Genomic DNA, 17,819 nt, shown 5'->3' on the forward strand with positions numbered 1-17,819 from the left:
GGAGCATGGAAAAGGTGGAGAAGAAACAGAAATCCAGAAAATAAGGAAAACTTCAAAACAGCAAGAAATGAATATGCTAAGGTGAGAAAGGAAGAAGAAAAGAACTATGAAAAGGACATTGTCGAAAAATGTAAGGAACAACCAAAATTGTTCTACAGATTCATAAATGGAAAAATAAGACAAAAAGAAACAATAGAAAGGTTAAAAGGAGAAACGGAATGGTGGAAGACCCAAAAGTATGGCAGAACTGTTAAATAGTAAATTTCATGAGGTCTTTACTAAGGAATCCAAATTTGAAAGACCACAGGGTAATAGAGAGACTGTCTATATGAAAGAGATTAAAGTAACCAAGCTTGAAATAAAAAGTTGATGACGGAATTGGATGAGGAAAAGGCAATGGGACCGGATGAAGTCTCAGGCAGAATACTGAAAGAATGTAGGGAAGAACTAGCAAGTCCAATATACAACATCATAAAATGCTCAATAGAAAATGGAACAGTGCCAGTGGAGTGGAAAAGAGCTGAGGTGGTTCCCATATATAAGAGCGGAAGGAAGGAAGAACCTTTAAATTACAGACCGGTATCACTAACTAGTGTAATATGCAAGATGTGTGAAAAAGTAATAAAGAAGCAATGGATCGAGTTTCTTGAAGACAACAAAATATTATCAAATAGCCAATTTGGTTTTAGAAAAGGTCGGTCATGTGTGACAAATTTATTGAGTTTCTACTCTAGAATAGTTGATAAAGTACAAGAGAGAGAGGATGGGTTGACTGTATTTATTTAGATCTAAAAAGGCTTTTGATAAAGTGCCACATGAAAGATTACTATGGAAGTTAGAGGAGAAGGGTGGCTTAAAAGGAAGCACATTGAGATGGATGAAGAATTACTTAAGGGGGAGAGAAATAAGGACGATAGTTAAAGATATGAAGTCCAAGTGGAGAACAGTAGACAGCGGAGTGCCACAGGGGTCAGTATTGGCACCAATACTTTTTCTCGTATATATAAATGACATGCCAGAGGGAGTGAACAGCTACATAAATCTGTTTGCGGACGATGCGAAACTGTGCAGAGTCATTAAACAAAAAGAGGATTGTGAAATACTACAGGAAGACTTAAACAAGATCTGGAAATGGAGCAAAAAATGGGAGATGGAATTCAATGTGGACAAAAGCCATGTCATGGAAATGGGAAAAAGTGAAAGACGACCAGTGGGAATCTATAAGATGGGAGATGGAGTAGAACTAGAAAAAGTAAAAAAGGAAAAGGACTTGGGAGTGACAATGGAAGAAAATAATCAACCGGTTAGCCATATTGATAGAATTTTCAGAGAGACGTATAATTTGCTAAGGAATATTGGAGTAGCATTTCACTATATGGACAAGGAAATGATGAAGAAATTGATAAGTACTAAAATAAGACCTAGATTGGAATATGCAGGAGTTGTGTGGACTCCCCATAAAAAGAAACACATAAGAAAATTAGAGAGACTACAAAAATGGCTACAAGAATGGTTCCAGAATTTAAAGGGATGGCATATGAGGAGAGACTAAAGGCAATGGATCTACCAACCTTGGAGCAGAGAAGAGAGAGGGATCTGATACAAGTTTATAAATTGATTAACGGAATGGATGAAGTGGATAATGAGAAACTGATCCTGAGAGAAGAATATGACTTTAGAAGCACAAGATCGCATAGTAAGAAACTAAGGAAGGGACGATGTCTGAGAGATGTTAAAAAATTTAGTTTCCCGCAAAGATGTGTTGAGACTTGGAACAGTTTGAGTGAGGAAGTGGTATCAGCAAAGAGTGTACATAGTTTTAAAGAAAAATTGGATAAGTGTAGATATGGAGACGGGACCACACGAGCATAAAGCCCAGGCCCTGTAAAACTACAACTAGGTAAATACAACTAGGTAAATACACACACACACCCTTTGCTTAGAATTAAAAATGGCAATTCTCAACCCTGCCTTGGAGTCCCTTTCTGGGGAAGGGATCATAAATGTCCCCAGATCAGACTGCTCTCTGGGTTACAACCCAAAATGTCTTGACACTTATTTCAACATTTTCTTCATTAACTTCTGCAATATTTGCAGTTTTAGATTTAATTTTCAAGTTATGGAACACCACCTCTCCATTAAACCTCATCTTTTTTTCCTCACCAAAACACAGCTGTGTGAGGCAACTGACAGTAGCCCCTTTTCTGTTCCCTCCTACTTTCTCTATCCTCATTTTCTTTCCAAAGCTGAATGTTGTGTCTATGTGCGCAACGACTTGACTTGCTCTCATGCCCACTCTCTTGAATCTTCTGAGTTTTCCACCATCTGGCTTTGACTCACTAGTCACTCTCTAACTAGATTTATCTGTGCTTTCTTCTTCTCCCCTAATCCTCTGACTAGTAAATTCTTTGGCTATCTAACTTCCAAAGTTCACATTCTGTCCCTTATCCTTTCAAGAAGATCTCCATCTTTTGAGAATTCAATGTTTACCACCAGCTTTGGCTTTCCTCTCCTTTCACTGACCATCCTGGTGAACTAGCCTTCAACTTTGCTATCCTTCATGACCTAGAGCAACTGGTGCAACACCCAACTCGTATTCTTGAGCATCTAGGAGATGCGCCTTACATTCTTGACCTTTTCCTTACCTTTAATCCTGCTTATGCTGTTACCCTATCTTCTCCGTTGGGCTGCTTCGATCACAACCTCATATCTGTAACTTGTCCTATTTCTCCTGTTCCTCCTTAGGATTTCCCTAGTCTGAGATCCCTCTGGCATATTGCCTCTGCTAGTTGGGGGGACCTGAGGAGGTATGCTAATTTTTCCTGGAATGATTACTGTTTCTGTGTCAGAAACTCATCTATGTGTGCTGATCGCATAACAGAGGTGATAGTGTCTGGCTTGGAGGCAGTGTACATTTCTCATTCTTTTTCTCATCCTAAACCTTCTAAACCTTGGTTTAACACAGCCTTTTCTCGCACTATACATGATAGAGAGGTTGCCCACAAAAGGTACTTGGAGCCTTCCATCTCTTGAATCTCACACACTTTATATCTGCCCAGAATCATGCCAAGTCTGTTCTTCAATTTGCCAAACACTCCTTCATAAATGGAAAATGTCAGAATCTTTCAAACTCCAACTCCCCTCGAGACTTCTGGCATCTGGCCGAAAGCATCTCCAATATCTTCACTTTTTCATTTGTCCTTCCGTTATTTTATCCTGATGGCATCACTGCCATCTCATCTGTCTCTAACACTGAACTCTTCTCTCAGACCTTTGCTAACAACTCCACCTTGAATGATTCTGGAGTTGTCCCTCCCTTTCCTCCTCTCTCTGACTATTTCATGCCATCAATTGAAATTCTTTTTAATGATATTTTCCATGCCTTCGTTGGCCTAAACCCTCGAAAGGCTAATGGACCTGATGGGGTCCCTCCTTTTGTTCTAAAAAACTGTACTTCCATGCTTGCATCTTGCCTAACTAAACTCTCAACTATGCCTATCAACTTCTACCTTTTGTTTGTGCTGGAATTTTGCCTACACTGAGCCTGTTCCTAAGGAGGGTGACTGTTCTAATCTTGCTTTTCTAATTCTATAAAGTTTTTAATTTATTCTCATTGGGAAGATTCTCAAACATCTGTCACTTCACAGCCTTCTATCTGATTGCTAGTATGGCTTCCATCAAGGCCACTCTACTGGTGATCTGGTTTTCCTTATTGAGTCTTGGTCACCCTCTTGTAGAGATTTCGGTGAAACTTTTGCTGTCACATTAGACATATCAAAAGCTTTTGATAGAGTCTGGCACAAGCTTGGTTTTCAAAACTGCCCTCCTATGGTTTCTATCCTTCTCTCTCTGCAGCTTTATCTCAAGTTTCCTTTCCAACCATTCTATTGCACTCATGGTAGACAGCCACTGTTGTTTTAAATCTTTTAAGTGGTGTTCCTCAAGGTTCTGTCCTGTCACCCACGTTCATTCTATTATTCATTAATGACCTTAACCAAACTTCTTGATCTATTCACTTCTCTGCTGATGATACCACCCTACACTTTTCTATGTCCTTTCAGAGATGACATATCCTTCAGGAAGTCAACAGATCATGCAGGGATACCACAGAATGCCTGATTTCTGATCCTTCTAAGATTTCTGATTGGGGCAGAGAAAACTTGTAGTGTTCAATGTGTCAAAAATTCAATTCCTCCTTTGATCAGTTCAACACAACCTTCCAAACTTTTCTTCAGTGACACTCAGCTATCCTCATCTTCTACACTGAATATCCTCAGTCTGTCCTTTACTCATAATATAAACTGGAAACTTTACATTTCATCTCTTGTTAAAACAGCTTCTATGATGTTAGGCATTTTAAGGTGTGTCTGCTAGTTTTTCTCACCCCTCGAGCTGCCAACTCTATACAATGTCTGTATCTGTCTTTGTATGGAGTGTTCTTTACATGTTTTGGGAGATTCCATTCCCATAGTTTTATTAGATAGGGTGGAATCAAAAGCTTTTCGTCTCATCAACTTCCCTTCTCTGGCTGACTGTCTTCAGCATCTTTTTTTCACTCCCAGGATGTTGCATCCCTTGCTATCTTTTATTGCTATTTTCATGCTAACTGCATGCCTCCTCTCCTCCTGCAGCCTCACTGCACAAGGCTTTCTTCTTCCTGTCACCCCTATTCTGTCCAACTCTTTAATGCAAGAGTTAACCAGTACTCTCAATCATTCATACATTTCTTTGGTGAACTCTGGTTGTCCCTGCTATCTTCTGTATTTAAATCTTTTTACGACTTCACCTTTTCCTAAGAGAGAGGTTTCAAGACATTTGTCCCAGACTTTTGTCTAACTCTATGACACTTTTTGGGAACTGGCAATCAAGTGAGTCTCTCTCTCTCTCTCTCTCTCTCTCTCTCTCTCTCTCTCTCTCTCTCTCTCTCTCTCTCTCTCTCTCTCTCTCTCTCTCTCTCTCTCTCTCTCCTTGGACAGATTCCCCACTTGCATAAAAAAAATCTTTTCTCTTACTTGTCACTTCATCTTTGTTAATAGGCATTCTTTGTTGTCCAATGTAAACAGGAGGATCACTAGAGTTGGTCCAGGATCCAGGTTAAATCTGTTACTGTGGCTGATGTTACCATCTTTGCAATCAAAACTTCTCGTGAACTCTTCAGTACCCAGAGGCCTTAGTTTTTGGTTAAGACTGCCATTCCTAGGTAATGAACTGATACCAATGATAATGACATTGTTTACTGAAAGGTAGTGTGGAAAGCATGCATTTAATAATATTAAGTAATGATGGTGAAGTGTTGAAGAAAGTATGGACATTCATTAATCTGGAAATATTTCTGCAGATTCTGAACAAGCAAGCACTGTCCCTCCTGAAGGCACTGGTGGGTAATGACCGGGTGAAGGAGGCAGCCATGAAGTCTGGTGTCTCCCAGCTGATAGTAGCAGCAATGAGCAAACATCAGGTGAGACTGATACGTATGTCTGACAGCAATGTCATTAACTCTTAGTAGTATAGTTTTGACAGTGAGAACTTAGCAAGTAGATTACTTAGGCTTGATTCACACTGTCGCTCTGGTCTCGCTTCGCTCTCGCTCAGCTCTTGCTCCAGTCAAGGTCCTGGTGCATTCACATGTCCGGTCCGCTCTTGCTCCCATCCCTTCCTCTCCTTCAACACTAGTGGAAGTCATACCACCAGTGACGGAGGATGTGTGACTTTTCTCCATCCGATTTGGCAGTGATCACCATAGCACTTAACAAAGAAGAAAGAAAGCAAAAAAGGAGGAGATTGTGGGTTCATCCTATGCTGAAAGATAGAAAGTGTGAAGGAGAGTTCTATACCTTATATCCACAAGATGTAATTAAATTTTGCATATTTTTTTCCAGTGTACTCGTATATATATACGGGCTAACTGTAAAAATTGTCGTTATATCAGTGATAAATAAAATTTTATTCTCTATTTAATCAATTTACCTACCTTTTGCATGATCCCATTGTGGTGTTTTCTTCTAATCCTCCATGTTTCATAGGATGAAAGGCAGAAACATTTCTCCATACGAAGGCCAAATCATAACTGGAGCGGCCGTTGCTAGTTCACACTGGCTGCAACGATCTGGTCTCGCTCCAGTCAAAATATCTCTTGAATGTATCACAATCAGAGCGAGAGCAAACATTTACCGGCAGGTGTGAATGCTTACATTGAAATGCATTAAACATTATTGGACCAGACTGAGACTGGAGCAAGAGCAGAGCGCGATCGAACCTATGGTGTGAATCAACCCTTAATTAAGGTCTCTTCTGTTTATGATAATCAGTTTCAGATCATCATTATTACATGGCCTGTGTTCTATTTACATTTTCATTTGGAATTTATCTTGATCTAAGGGTCTGCATTATTATGATCTGGGTTATCTAGATCCAAAGGTGGATTATAGCAGATGACTGGCTGGCAGCAGCTGTTTTAACAGCTCAGCAGCCTCTAATGGAACTTACTTAGGTGAATATGCACCAAGAAAATGATTGGGTTGATATGTTTTGAGGAACAAAATGAGTCATTGTAGAATTCTGTGTGCACAGAATATGAATAATGGTGGTGTCATACCATAAAAAGAAAATAGAATAATGAGAATGAAAATATGTTGTCAAATAATCTTTATGCTCTCAGCTATTTATTGGTCATCATGGGTTAAGTTATGCAATTGACACAGATTATATTTGATATCAAGACTGCTGATCATCAGTCCATCATGAGAAATTAGGACTCCATATGATATTGTGTGTATGTAATATTTTTTGAAAGGTTATTTTATTTATATTATGGATGTTCAGAGGGTTATGTTGCAGATAACTTGAAATATTCTATTGGGAACATAAGTTTGAGGACATTGTTCTAATATGGGTTTGGCTGTTGAGCAACAATATTTTTTCATACATGCATTCCCAAGTTGACTTCCACAAGTTGATGTTGCCTATCTTTCCATTTCACCTAGCAGTGGCTAAATAACAGCCTATAGCCATAAGTGAAATGTGGCACCCTTGTACAGAAGCAAGGTAAGCAACATGTTGGTCAAAACAGTTATTGAATAGGCAAAATGCTGCGGTCACACATGGTATAGATATCATGTCTTGAATCATTCCACTGAAGTGACCATAAAATAAAAACTTTTAATGATTATATATATATATATATATATATATATATATATATATATATATATATATATATATATATATATATATATATATATATATATATATATATATATATTATATATATATTATTTATTTTTATTTATTTTTTTTTTTTCCCACTCCTCTCCTCTCTCCATTTTGATGCTCACCTCATCCCAGTCCTGGTGCCAGAATGGGGCTTGACACATGGGATAGAGCTGAGCAAAAACTTTCAAAAGCCTTTTTCATAATTTTTGTTAGCGTCTCTAATCTCACTTCAGCCAAATAGCATCCATGCATGGTTGCCTTGTGGCAAGGAGTAAAAAAATAAAAACATTTAAGAAACAATGATAATGATTATTATTAAAGATAGAGAGAGAACTTTTTACCAGCAGGTTCAGAGATGTGACAGATTGTAACATCATAATTTCAAACCTACCATCAAGAGCATATGGTTCTTTTCTTTGAGATCCTTTGCTGTTTGTTGAGGATTACATTATATTTCTCACAACCACTCTTTTCTAACCTAGCCATCATAGGTATCATTTGCAATAGACAATTTGGTCACCATCTTTGAATCTCCTGATTCACCAGTATGTACCAGTATGTAGTGTTTTCTTTCCAGCAATACCTATAAATTATTTCTAAAATATTTATTTGTATTCCTTAGTAAAACACAATTATAGATATCATAAGTCAATTCGGGAATGCATGCACAAAACACACCCTGTAGCTCAGCTGTCAGAGCAGTACTAAAGCTCTTAATATGTGAGTTTATCAAGTGTATCTAAGACCACTGTTTATCTTGAGTTACTAGGTCAGGCAGGTATTATAAGTGTTCGGTTCTCTCATACAACAGTATGAAACTTGCTGAATGATACACAGATGACAGCTGACACCAACTGAAAATTGTCATCTCTATTGGTGCTTACTGTATACTTGAACTTAACTTTTCTTTTCCTTCATGTCATTAATATTGCAGAGCATAAACACTAAATGCGTCATGAGTGAAACAAAATTTCATTGGTAAACTTATTCAAGATTTTATTTGCACATAAGCTTGTAAGTCAACTAGTAATATTCTTATGAAAATAATCTATAGCATCAGGCAATTGTGATTTCTCCGAGACCTATTGTTGATGCTAAAAGGAAATCATTTGGCATAAGTTTATGTTGAAGTGATAGTGGAGAGTTTAGGAATACTATCTTAGCCCAACTAGTCATGAAGCATTGGAGGTTATTCATACATCCCTGTTATCTGGTACTAAGGCGGCCTACCCTAAAGAATCTCATCATGGCCCATCCTCTTGGGTCTCATAAACAAGCTTCAAATATCATCTGCTAGATGAACATGGCACCATGTAGGATGTTTTTATGGGAAGAATATCTGGAAAAAAACTAATAGTAATTAATAGATGGATATGGAAATAGGAATAATAATGCATAGAATATACAAACTGAAGTCAGAATGCATAAAATTATACAAAGTAAAATATAACAAATAAGAGAAAAATGTTATAGGAATGGTAACAGAAAAAAAAATAGCAGTACATCTGCATTCATCACCACAGTATTTCACTTTTCGTGATTTTTCATATTTACTAACTCTTGCCTCCTGAACAATTGGTATGTTGCATTTTTATGATTGGCAGAGTGCATACTCACTCATTGTTCCCAACAGGTAAGTGTAGATAATTTTCTATGGAAAGGTAAAGCCCCATCCAGTCAATGCAGCATTGCTCATAAACTCAGGTGACCAATATGTTCAACGATGAACATCCCACTTTTCTTTGAAGAACAACGAGCAGAATGCTTGTTCTCTTATTGTTTGAAAAAAACAAGCACTGCTTGCACTCAAGAGAGAGAGAGTTGAAAGAGTTCTCAAATGAGTGAGTGTGAGAGTTTATACGAGGTGCTCTTGTCTAACTGCAGTATAAACTAGATGAACAGAATATTTGTTTGAAAAGATTTCAGTGTTCTAAAAGAAACTACTAGTTTGTCATAAAAAAAAATGAAGAATAACTTTTAGTGCTGTCAGCCTCAGATATCACAGCATCGCTTATAACCAAAATTACTTGAGAATAAGTGATCACCATCACACTTGTCTCTGTGCCAAACTTTGAGGCAGTGGATTGCATTATTAAACCATTTGTACCATTTTACTTTACAAAGAAAAACTTCACTGACAACTTCAAACAAAAATCCACTTCATTAGATATTCCATACTCGCCTGTCAAGCTCGAGAACAAATGTGAACAATATAAATACCTTCTTATACTACTTAACTAGATAAGTGCCACACCACAAGCTATAGCCAGTACATTATGTCTCTGAACAGCCAATCACCATCACTATGCAACAATTCAACTATCAACCACCACCACCATTACCATGCAATAGTCCAATCACCACTTCTTGAGATGAAACAACAGGCAACCTCTTTTTAACAAATGGGTTACGTTCCTAAAAAAAAGTTCGTTGCGTAAATTTTTGTTAAGCGAACTAATTATAACAAGTTTAACCCCTGACTCAAACTTCCATTGAGAGTAAATGAAGCGAGAGTGCATCATAGTACATTAAAACGTTTAATGAAAGTAAAAATTATGAAGTTAAACATTTAAGCAGTTTAATTTAAGATTAAGTCATTATAATGTACAATAATGTATGTATGTTATAAAGTAACTTTATAATGTTGATGATCTTAAATTTAAGAAGGGAGAGAGTGGAGCAGGAAAGACGTTAGCTGGCAACCTGTGGAATGTAAACAAAAGGCACATCATTCATTGTATTGCATACAAAACTTATGTACCATATTTCCACAAGGCTTTCCATTTTATCCATTGCAGAGTCATGAGTTCAGATGGTTCTTTTAGCTTGCAAGGAAGATACAGTCTCACCAGCCTTCTTAACAGAGTCTGCTGACTTGAAAATAGTAGACAATAGATATAGTCAAGCTATGGTGGCGAGCAATGCTATTAGTTTTCTCGCCTCTCTTGTGTCTGTGAATAATAATCCAGCTTCACTTTGTGAGTAAGAGACTTCCTGGTCTTAGCAATGCTAGGCGACATTGCAGGGTTGGTTGCAGGGCGTTTTGGTGGCATGTTGAGCGAGGGAAGACAAGCTGCTGCTGACGCTGTTATTGTTTTGAACTAAAAGTTGGGAAGGGTTGGGGAGTGAGTGGTGCTCGTTTTGTCCACGAGAGGCGCTGGTGTATTCAAAAGCCTGTCGGTTTGCATGATACAGCGGGGCTTTCAAACTTGGAAAATAATTACTTGGATAAAATCTTGTTGAAACGAGTTTGGTGTTCGTTATACGAGCAGATGGTAGTAAAAGAAAATGTTCATTGTAGCGAAATTTTGTTGTGTGAATGTTCGTTAATCAGGGCTTGCCTGTACTGAGGAGGATGAAGATTGTATGAGTAAGTTTTGGAAATCAATGCTTTGGTATGTTTAAGCAATAATAAAAGTTTCATCAAAATGCCTAAAAAGAGGATTACCATGACTCAGTAAGGAGAGCCAAATGATCACCTTGACGAAAGCTGTAATAGTGATAATATGTATGGTTGTTAAGGGATAGCCAGACAAAATTGCGATAGATGTTTAAAAATCTTCCTATTGATAACGGATGCAAAAACTTAGCTAGACAAAATTGCAACAGTAGGAAGGTAGTTTCAGGGATCAAAACTGCTACTCTTTTAAGAAACTGGCTTAATGGAGGCAAATTTCTAGCAAGAAATAATTAGAGGATGAAGGAGAGGGAGGAGCATGCCCTGAATCATCCAAAGTCAAGTTTTTAGCATGTTTGAGTGTAAAGTTCACCTTAAAAAATAGAAGAGATGATAGTAGTGGCATCAGATTGAAATATCAAGTAGTAGTGGCATCAGATTGAAATATCAGAAGAAAAGATGAAGATGCAAAGTTATTGCAATATTTTTTGGTTAGATACCACAAGTCATGAGAGGAGTTAGATATTGAAAGATTTTGATCCTATCTATTAATGAAGATCTGAGTTTTTGATTAGTTGGAGAACAGCCTTAGCATGATTCTAGGCAGAAATATAAAGTATACAATATTCAAGTGATAGAAATACTATTCTGTGTGTAAAGCATGAGAACAGGCCGTGTTAAACCAAGATTTGGATGGTTTAGGTTTTGAGAGAAAGAATGGAGAATGTACACACACCCTCATCCCAGACACTTATCACCTGTCATATGTTCAGCACACAGAAATGGGTCTCTGACTGAAAAACGGTAGTAATTCCATAGAAAATAAAAATAATGCCACATCGCCTCCAATTAGCAGAGGCAAAATGCCAGTCTCCCCTCTAATTTTGGGCATCTTATAGAGGGTCTGGAGTGATAGGCCAAGATAAAGATACAAAATTATGATCAGAGGAGCCCAACGGAGAAGTTAGGTTGACAGCATCAACAGAAGGATTAGAGGTTAGGAAAAATTAATAATGTTGGACATTCCAAGAATACAAGTAGGGTTTGCACCAGTTGCTCTAGGTCATGGAGGATAGTAAAATTGAAGACTAGTTTACCAGGATGGTCAGTGAAGGGAGAGGAAAGTCAAATCTGGCAGTGAACATGGAAGTTAAAAAGAATATCTACACAAATGGGAGGAGACAGAATGTGGTCCACTTTGTTAGTTAAGTAGTAAAAAAAAATTCCTATAATTAGAGGAGTTAGGTGAAAGGTATACTGCACTGACTAATTTAGTCAGAGAGTGACTCCGTAGTCATTGCTAGATGGAAGAAAACTCTGAATATTCAAGAACATGAGCTCAAGAGCAGGCAAGTCATTGCACAAGTCATTGCACACAAACACAACACCCAGCTTTGAACTGAAAATGAGGAGAGGCTACTGTCAGTTGCCTCTTTCACCTGTTTCAGAGAGGAAAATATGAGGCTTAGTAGAGGAGAGATGGTGATCTAATTTTAATTCAGAAATAATCACCAAATTGTCTTACCTTTCTTAGATGGAATGCACTGTATGTGAAGAGGCTTGTGGGGCTGTCTCTATGCTGGCCCTGCGTGTCCCAGCCAATGCTAAGCAGCTAGTAGAGGATGGGGCTGGCCAGGCAGTGGTGAGGGTCATGGAGGCACACCCAAATGCCAAGCAGCTTCAGGTGGGTCATTTAGTGCCACACATTCATGATGAAATTTTGATGGTGAATGCACAAATGCTGAATATTCTTTTTCCAAAAATAATTGTTACAGTAAGATAATATCTGGAGGTTTTTTTTATAGGTATTACTTGTTTATTGTAAATCCTAAATTACTATATTTTTTTTCTTTTCAAGATTATCCTATGATAGCAACCAAATATTTACATGTAACATATACATACCTACTAAAAATTTTTTTAGCATACAATAGCATACAAGATAGTTGTGGGAAAGTAGCTAAAAATTATATAGGACCAAAAACTTCAGAATACATGCACTTGCCATTCTAACATTTATCACTTACCCACACAGAAGCTGGGCTGCATGGCAATACGAAACATGGTGTCTCGACTGCCAGAGAACAAGCGTGTCTTTGTGGAGTATGGAGTAGAGGGAGTGATCCATACAGCTCTCAAGATCCATGGGGAGGCAGTTAAGGATATGGCTCAAGCTGCCCTCAGGGACCTGGACCTCAAGGTGGAATTAGTGGAGCAATGGAGGGGCACTGGCCATGAAATCAGCCGCTGAGTACACCACTACCAGCTGCCTGCTGCTATTGCTGCCACTGGTCCTTGCAGGCAGTCCATCTCTGGCACTGCTGTGGAGAAGCAATATATTTTAGTCTCAAGCTTTCATACTCAGGAATAATGCAGTGGAATCTTATGGTGGGTAATCTTGGGTGACAGATCTGCTATACAAGCCCAACCCTCTGCTACTATTGTCACATAAGTTACCTAAGTTACCTTAAAACTACTTCAGCCATTCTTAATCAATATTACAGATGAAAGTTTTATTGTGGATGATCACATCCTGTTTATAGTAGTTTTGCAATGATAAAGCAGTTGAAAATTGCTGACTAGATATAATAACACAATCATATAAAATGTGATCAATTAGCAACCAAATTATCACATTATTTATATTTCCTTTCTGCTTGTCTTTACCTGGTTTCAAAATAATAGTGGCTGATTCCTTTATTTATTTATTTATTTTTAATTTTATTTTTTTTATTTCTTTTATTTGTCAAACAGCTTTGCTTCTTTTGTGTGCATAAGGACACTATTTTCTGCCTTAGTTTCATCATTTGTGATTTTCCATAGGCATGAATAACTTCTCACTTCCTCAACTTCCAGATATTCTCACTTCCTCAACTTCCAGATATTCTTTTTTGGTCTTAATTTTTTTTTTTTTTAAGTACATTTGTTAGCTTTTTTTTTTTTTTTTTAAGTACATTTGTTATTTTTTATTTATTTATTTATTTATTTTTTTTTTCCTCAAGCTCAAAACATCATGATGAAATGCAGAAATTATCAGCTGCACACATTTTAATGAGATGCCATTAAGGCAAAACTTCCAATAACATAGTGAGACAAATAAATAGTGTTGGGCTTTGGAGAAAGCCTTCTAGTGTTCTAAAAATTAGTATTCATGAATGTCGAGTTTAAAAGTATGATGATGAGCTTTCATATTGGCATGTTTATCATGATAACTCATGATAAGCAAATACTAAATCTATTTTTCTATAATTACCATATTACAGCTATTTTCATATTTCTATTTTTCTATAAATACCATAATACAGCTTTTTTCATATTTCTATCATAATATTCGTTTTATATTATATCAAGGCAAGCTGAGCAAGTGACAGTGACAGCAAAAGAAGGCAAAAAACATTATCTTCTGGGGTGTCAAGGCACTATCATGGTTTTCGGTGCTGCAGTGATGGCATTGCACCAACAAGTGCAATAGTAGTAGAGGGTTGGGTAGTTGGGTGTAGCACTAATGTTATATCTTTTGTATTAGATATAATGGATGTTGCATACCATAACTTCCACAAGGGTTGGACAACTAACAAATGCCAAAGCTCCAACCATTCATTCATGCGTCTTTAAAACTGACCTGGAACATAAATTTGAAGAATTCTTAGAAGTACAGTGGAGACTCAATACTTGAATGTCTAAATACTCAAACTTTTCAATACTCAAACATAAAAGTTTGATTTAATTCTCAAAAAAATACCTGACAGTTGAATGTCCACACACATGGCTGTAAACAAGGCTCCCTGGTATGTTGACTTGTGCTGCCTCAGTTATCAGAATAACATTCTCCTGCATTCTGTCTGTAGTTTTTCATATTTTAAATTTACATTAACACCAAAGGCTTATTAGTGGTGAAAATACCTGGTAATCAAACGGCCACACATTTGGTCGTATATAAAGCTCTGTCATCTTTCTCATAGCCGCCATTGTACCATTATGATATTGTATTACTGGTAATACCGTAATGCCGGCAATACTAGTATTACTGTAATACTGGTATACCAGATGCCGGTGTATATCCCTAGTCCTTCTGCAGTTTTGAGAAAAACATTCTTTTACAATGGTACCAAAGAGGCTTATTAGTGATGAAATAAGGAATCTGGTGAGAGAGTAAGTGTTAATGAGCCACAGCACTCCATTAGTGGATTTACAGGAATCACACCCGAGTTACAAAGACATTTTTATCGATGGTGACTTATCCTCCAGTGACCTCCCTTCTCCTCCTCACCCTTCTCCCCTCCTCTTCTAAGTTATCCACCAGCCTTCACTTACGGTATGTACAAATAAAAATTGTTAAAAATATACATTTAAATTTATATAAGCCTGAGGTTTTGCTAAGATTAGAACAAATTATCTGATTTATTGGTATCAATGGTCAAACTTTTTAATACTCGAACAGCCATTTGGAACAAATGAAGTTTGAGTATTGAGTCTCCACTGTATTAAAAAAGAAAATTGTTGAATTATGATTAATAAAATGAGTTACTATTGATATACCAAGGTTGAACTGAACAGCTTTGTACCAAACTGATAATTTCTAGATGGGCAACAATTGGCATTACAGATAATGATATTGACTTTTCAAATTTAATATGAATTATGAAGTATATTTAGTAAACGAAATATTTGAAAAAATACTACCATAGAAAATTACTTTATAACTTCCAGTTTGACCTTAAGGATAATAAAGTGGTTGGCAGCTGACACAAGTGATGAGAGCATTATTACAAGTCATCAGTTCAGATAGCAAAATTGTCTGCAGAGTCATTAATGCAACTCCTTTAGAAAACTTTGAATCATGAGGTATTACAGAAGTATTTTTGCTGTGACTGTTATTCCCTTGATGGAGACCAGTAATATGAACACCACTCTGGACACCAATTAGTGGAATGGCTGTATTCCAGTAACATTTATAATCAGTGTGATTATAGCTAATTATTGTTGAAAAGTATAATTGTAAAACATAGATTAAAAAGTGTCAATATTTGCTTTCCATTCTTCCTACCATGGGAAATTGTGGCAATTAAAATCTACATACAGAATATTTGAAAATATGTTTTTTAAGAGTTATCCTGCAAGCTTTGTTGAATAGTCAATTCAGTTGCACACACAATAGTAAAATGGTGTTCACTTAGATTAATGGTTCCAACTTAGTTTAAACCCATATCCTTGATGGGACCAGTCATAGTTGAAAAGCTAAACTTTCATTTTCATTTAATTTCCTGTTCACAGGTTAAAGTTCAGTTAGTATGCCTCATATCAGAATGAATTCCTATGGTTTGAAATTTACATGGTGCTCTAAGCACATGAATGAGTATGACATGGGAAAGTTGTGTTTACAACATTTACATTTACATTAACTACCAAGAAATTTCATAAGAAATTCTCTTAGATTATGGGTCGTACAGCTTCGTTTCTCAGTTTCTCAAATGCAAGAACCTTATCTAGGACAAATAAGATTTAATTCTCTATCTTTCATGTATTTTAGTTCATGAACAAATCTTGCTATGTGCTAAACTTGTTATTTCAGCAGTTACAGTGCTTGGATTTGATTTATCACTTGGAGTAACCTATGACAAGTCCAAACTGATCTGGTTTGTAGCCATAGAAGTTAAAGATGTTCTTTACTTAGAGAAATATTAGGTAAAGATTTTAATCAAAAGTAATGATGAAAGGAATTGGGTTTATTCAATGAATATATTAAAATGGGTAGTTAAAGATGTTCTTTACATTAGGTGAAGAGAAGTTCTTTTCAAATTTAATCAAGAGTAATGATGAAAGGGATTGGATTTATTCAATGAATATATTAAAATGGGTAATTATAAATCAGAGGAATAATTACCTGTCACAGATACATGGTTAGGAGGTGCACTAATGAGCAAGAGATTGTTTTGGGCATAATAGTTTGTTCTATAGTCGGTTCCATCTATGAAGTCCATTCAGGGCGGGGCAGGTCACATCGTTTACCTCTAGACATACTGCCAAATCAATCTTCTTACATGCGTCTCTCTTATATCCCATCCATGTGTTATTTAAAAGTTATATATTATGTAGGGTATATAGTAAAGGAGGCTACAGTGAGTGTTGATGATTAGGATTATAACAATGATTTATAAAAATTCTATGACAAGTGGCAGAGGATTTTTCCAAGGTTGCCACGATGTGGTGATGGTGGTCAGCGTGACCCTATGGGGTCCCTCACCTAGTTGGAGTCAGGCCATGTCACAGCTGTGACAGCTCATACCCAACTTCCTCTCTAGCTACGAAGCAAGATGGAAGCTACAACCACAACTTTTACCTTATATAGATGGTGTGGAAAAAAGTCAGAAATAAATTATATATAAATACTAAATAAACAACATATAAATTATATATGTATAGGAGAGAGAGAGAGAGAGAGAGAGAGAGAGAGAGAGAGAGAGAGAGAGAGAGAGAGAGAGAGAGAGAGAGAGAGGATGCTTGCAGATAGACAGGTAGGGAGACAATTCTAATCTGATTTTGGTTGTTGAAATGGCAGTGCCGCATTCATGGGAATTCCGGAATCTGCCACACCTAGAACGGACTTCACAGCTGAAACAGATTATAGATAGGTAAATTCTTTACACTATATGTCTGAAATAACAATGGATGGCAATTGGCAATCAAATAATTCTGTGAAAGTGCAAAAGCATTTTACATTATGGTGGAGATAGCTATATGGATTTAATTTTTACAAAACTTTAACCACTGTATTCTTTTCCCCTTGTTCTCCTTTTCTCAACACCCATTCTATAAGTAACTAAACTTATTGATTCATGCCATGCGTGCTCTTTGTTATTTAGTACCCAACTCCTTACCCTTACATGCCACATGAAGTTCAGAATTTAAAAATTTTCCCTTGGTATGTTGTAATAATTGAAATGATGAACATTAATGTACTATGACTTGTGCTTGTTCCTTGTTTTTAGGAATTAGAGTGAAAAGGCTGTGAAAACTCTTTTAGTACTTATATTTGACACCCAGTTTTCAGAATAAATATTTCCCACCCAGTTCTCAGATTAATTTCCTCATTTCCTTAAACTCACTGCTCAGATCATTAAATTTGGCTATTGATATATGGGTACTGATTCATTAATTGATGGAGCAAAACTACGGATCTAAAGCAAGAAACAGATGGGATGGTATCAGA

At 36.8% G+C, this 17,819-nt stretch overlaps 1 protein-coding gene and 1 long non-coding RNA gene across 9 annotated transcripts in view; one reads left to right on the forward strand and one right to left on the reverse strand.

The window, feature by feature from the left end:
• Positions 1-17,819, forward strand: part of LOC123514707 (armadillo repeat-containing protein 6-like) — an 84,767-nt gene that overhangs the window by 65,773 nt on the left and 1,175 nt on the right. For 3 of the 4 annotated variants that reach the window (XM_045272773.1, XM_045272775.1, XM_045272774.1), the window contains exons 7-9: positions 5,339-5,458; positions 12,144-12,293; positions 12,645-12,860. In XM_045272773.1, the coding sequence (XP_045128708.1) occupies positions 5,339-5,458; positions 12,144-12,293; positions 12,645-12,860 (486 nt within the window). Of the gene's footprint in view, positions 1-5,338; positions 5,459-12,143; positions 12,294-12,644 lie in introns of all 4 variants that reach the window. The other variant, XM_045272772.1, reaches the window with a different exon arrangement.
• LOC123514708 overlaps positions 8,183-17,819 on the reverse strand; it is a 27,864-nt gene continuing 18,227 nt past the window's right edge. For 3 of the 5 annotated variants that reach the window (XR_006677678.1, XR_006677680.1, XR_006677677.1), the window contains 3 exons: positions 12,637-12,930; positions 12,135-12,287; positions 8,183-8,551 (listed from right to left, as the gene is read on the reverse strand). This is a non-coding gene — a long non-coding RNA (uncharacterized LOC123514708). The remainder of the gene's footprint in view (positions 8,552-12,134; positions 12,288-12,636; positions 12,931-17,819) is intronic. The other 2 variants (XR_006677679.1, XR_006677681.1) reach the window with 1 other exon arrangement.

The sequence above is a fragment of the Portunus trituberculatus genome, chromosome 38 (genome assembly GCF_017591435.1).
Source record: "Portunus trituberculatus isolate SZX2019 chromosome 38, ASM1759143v1, whole genome shotgun sequence".
NCBI classification, from domain to species: Eukaryota; Metazoa; Arthropoda; class Malacostraca; order Decapoda; family Portunidae; genus Portunus; species Portunus trituberculatus.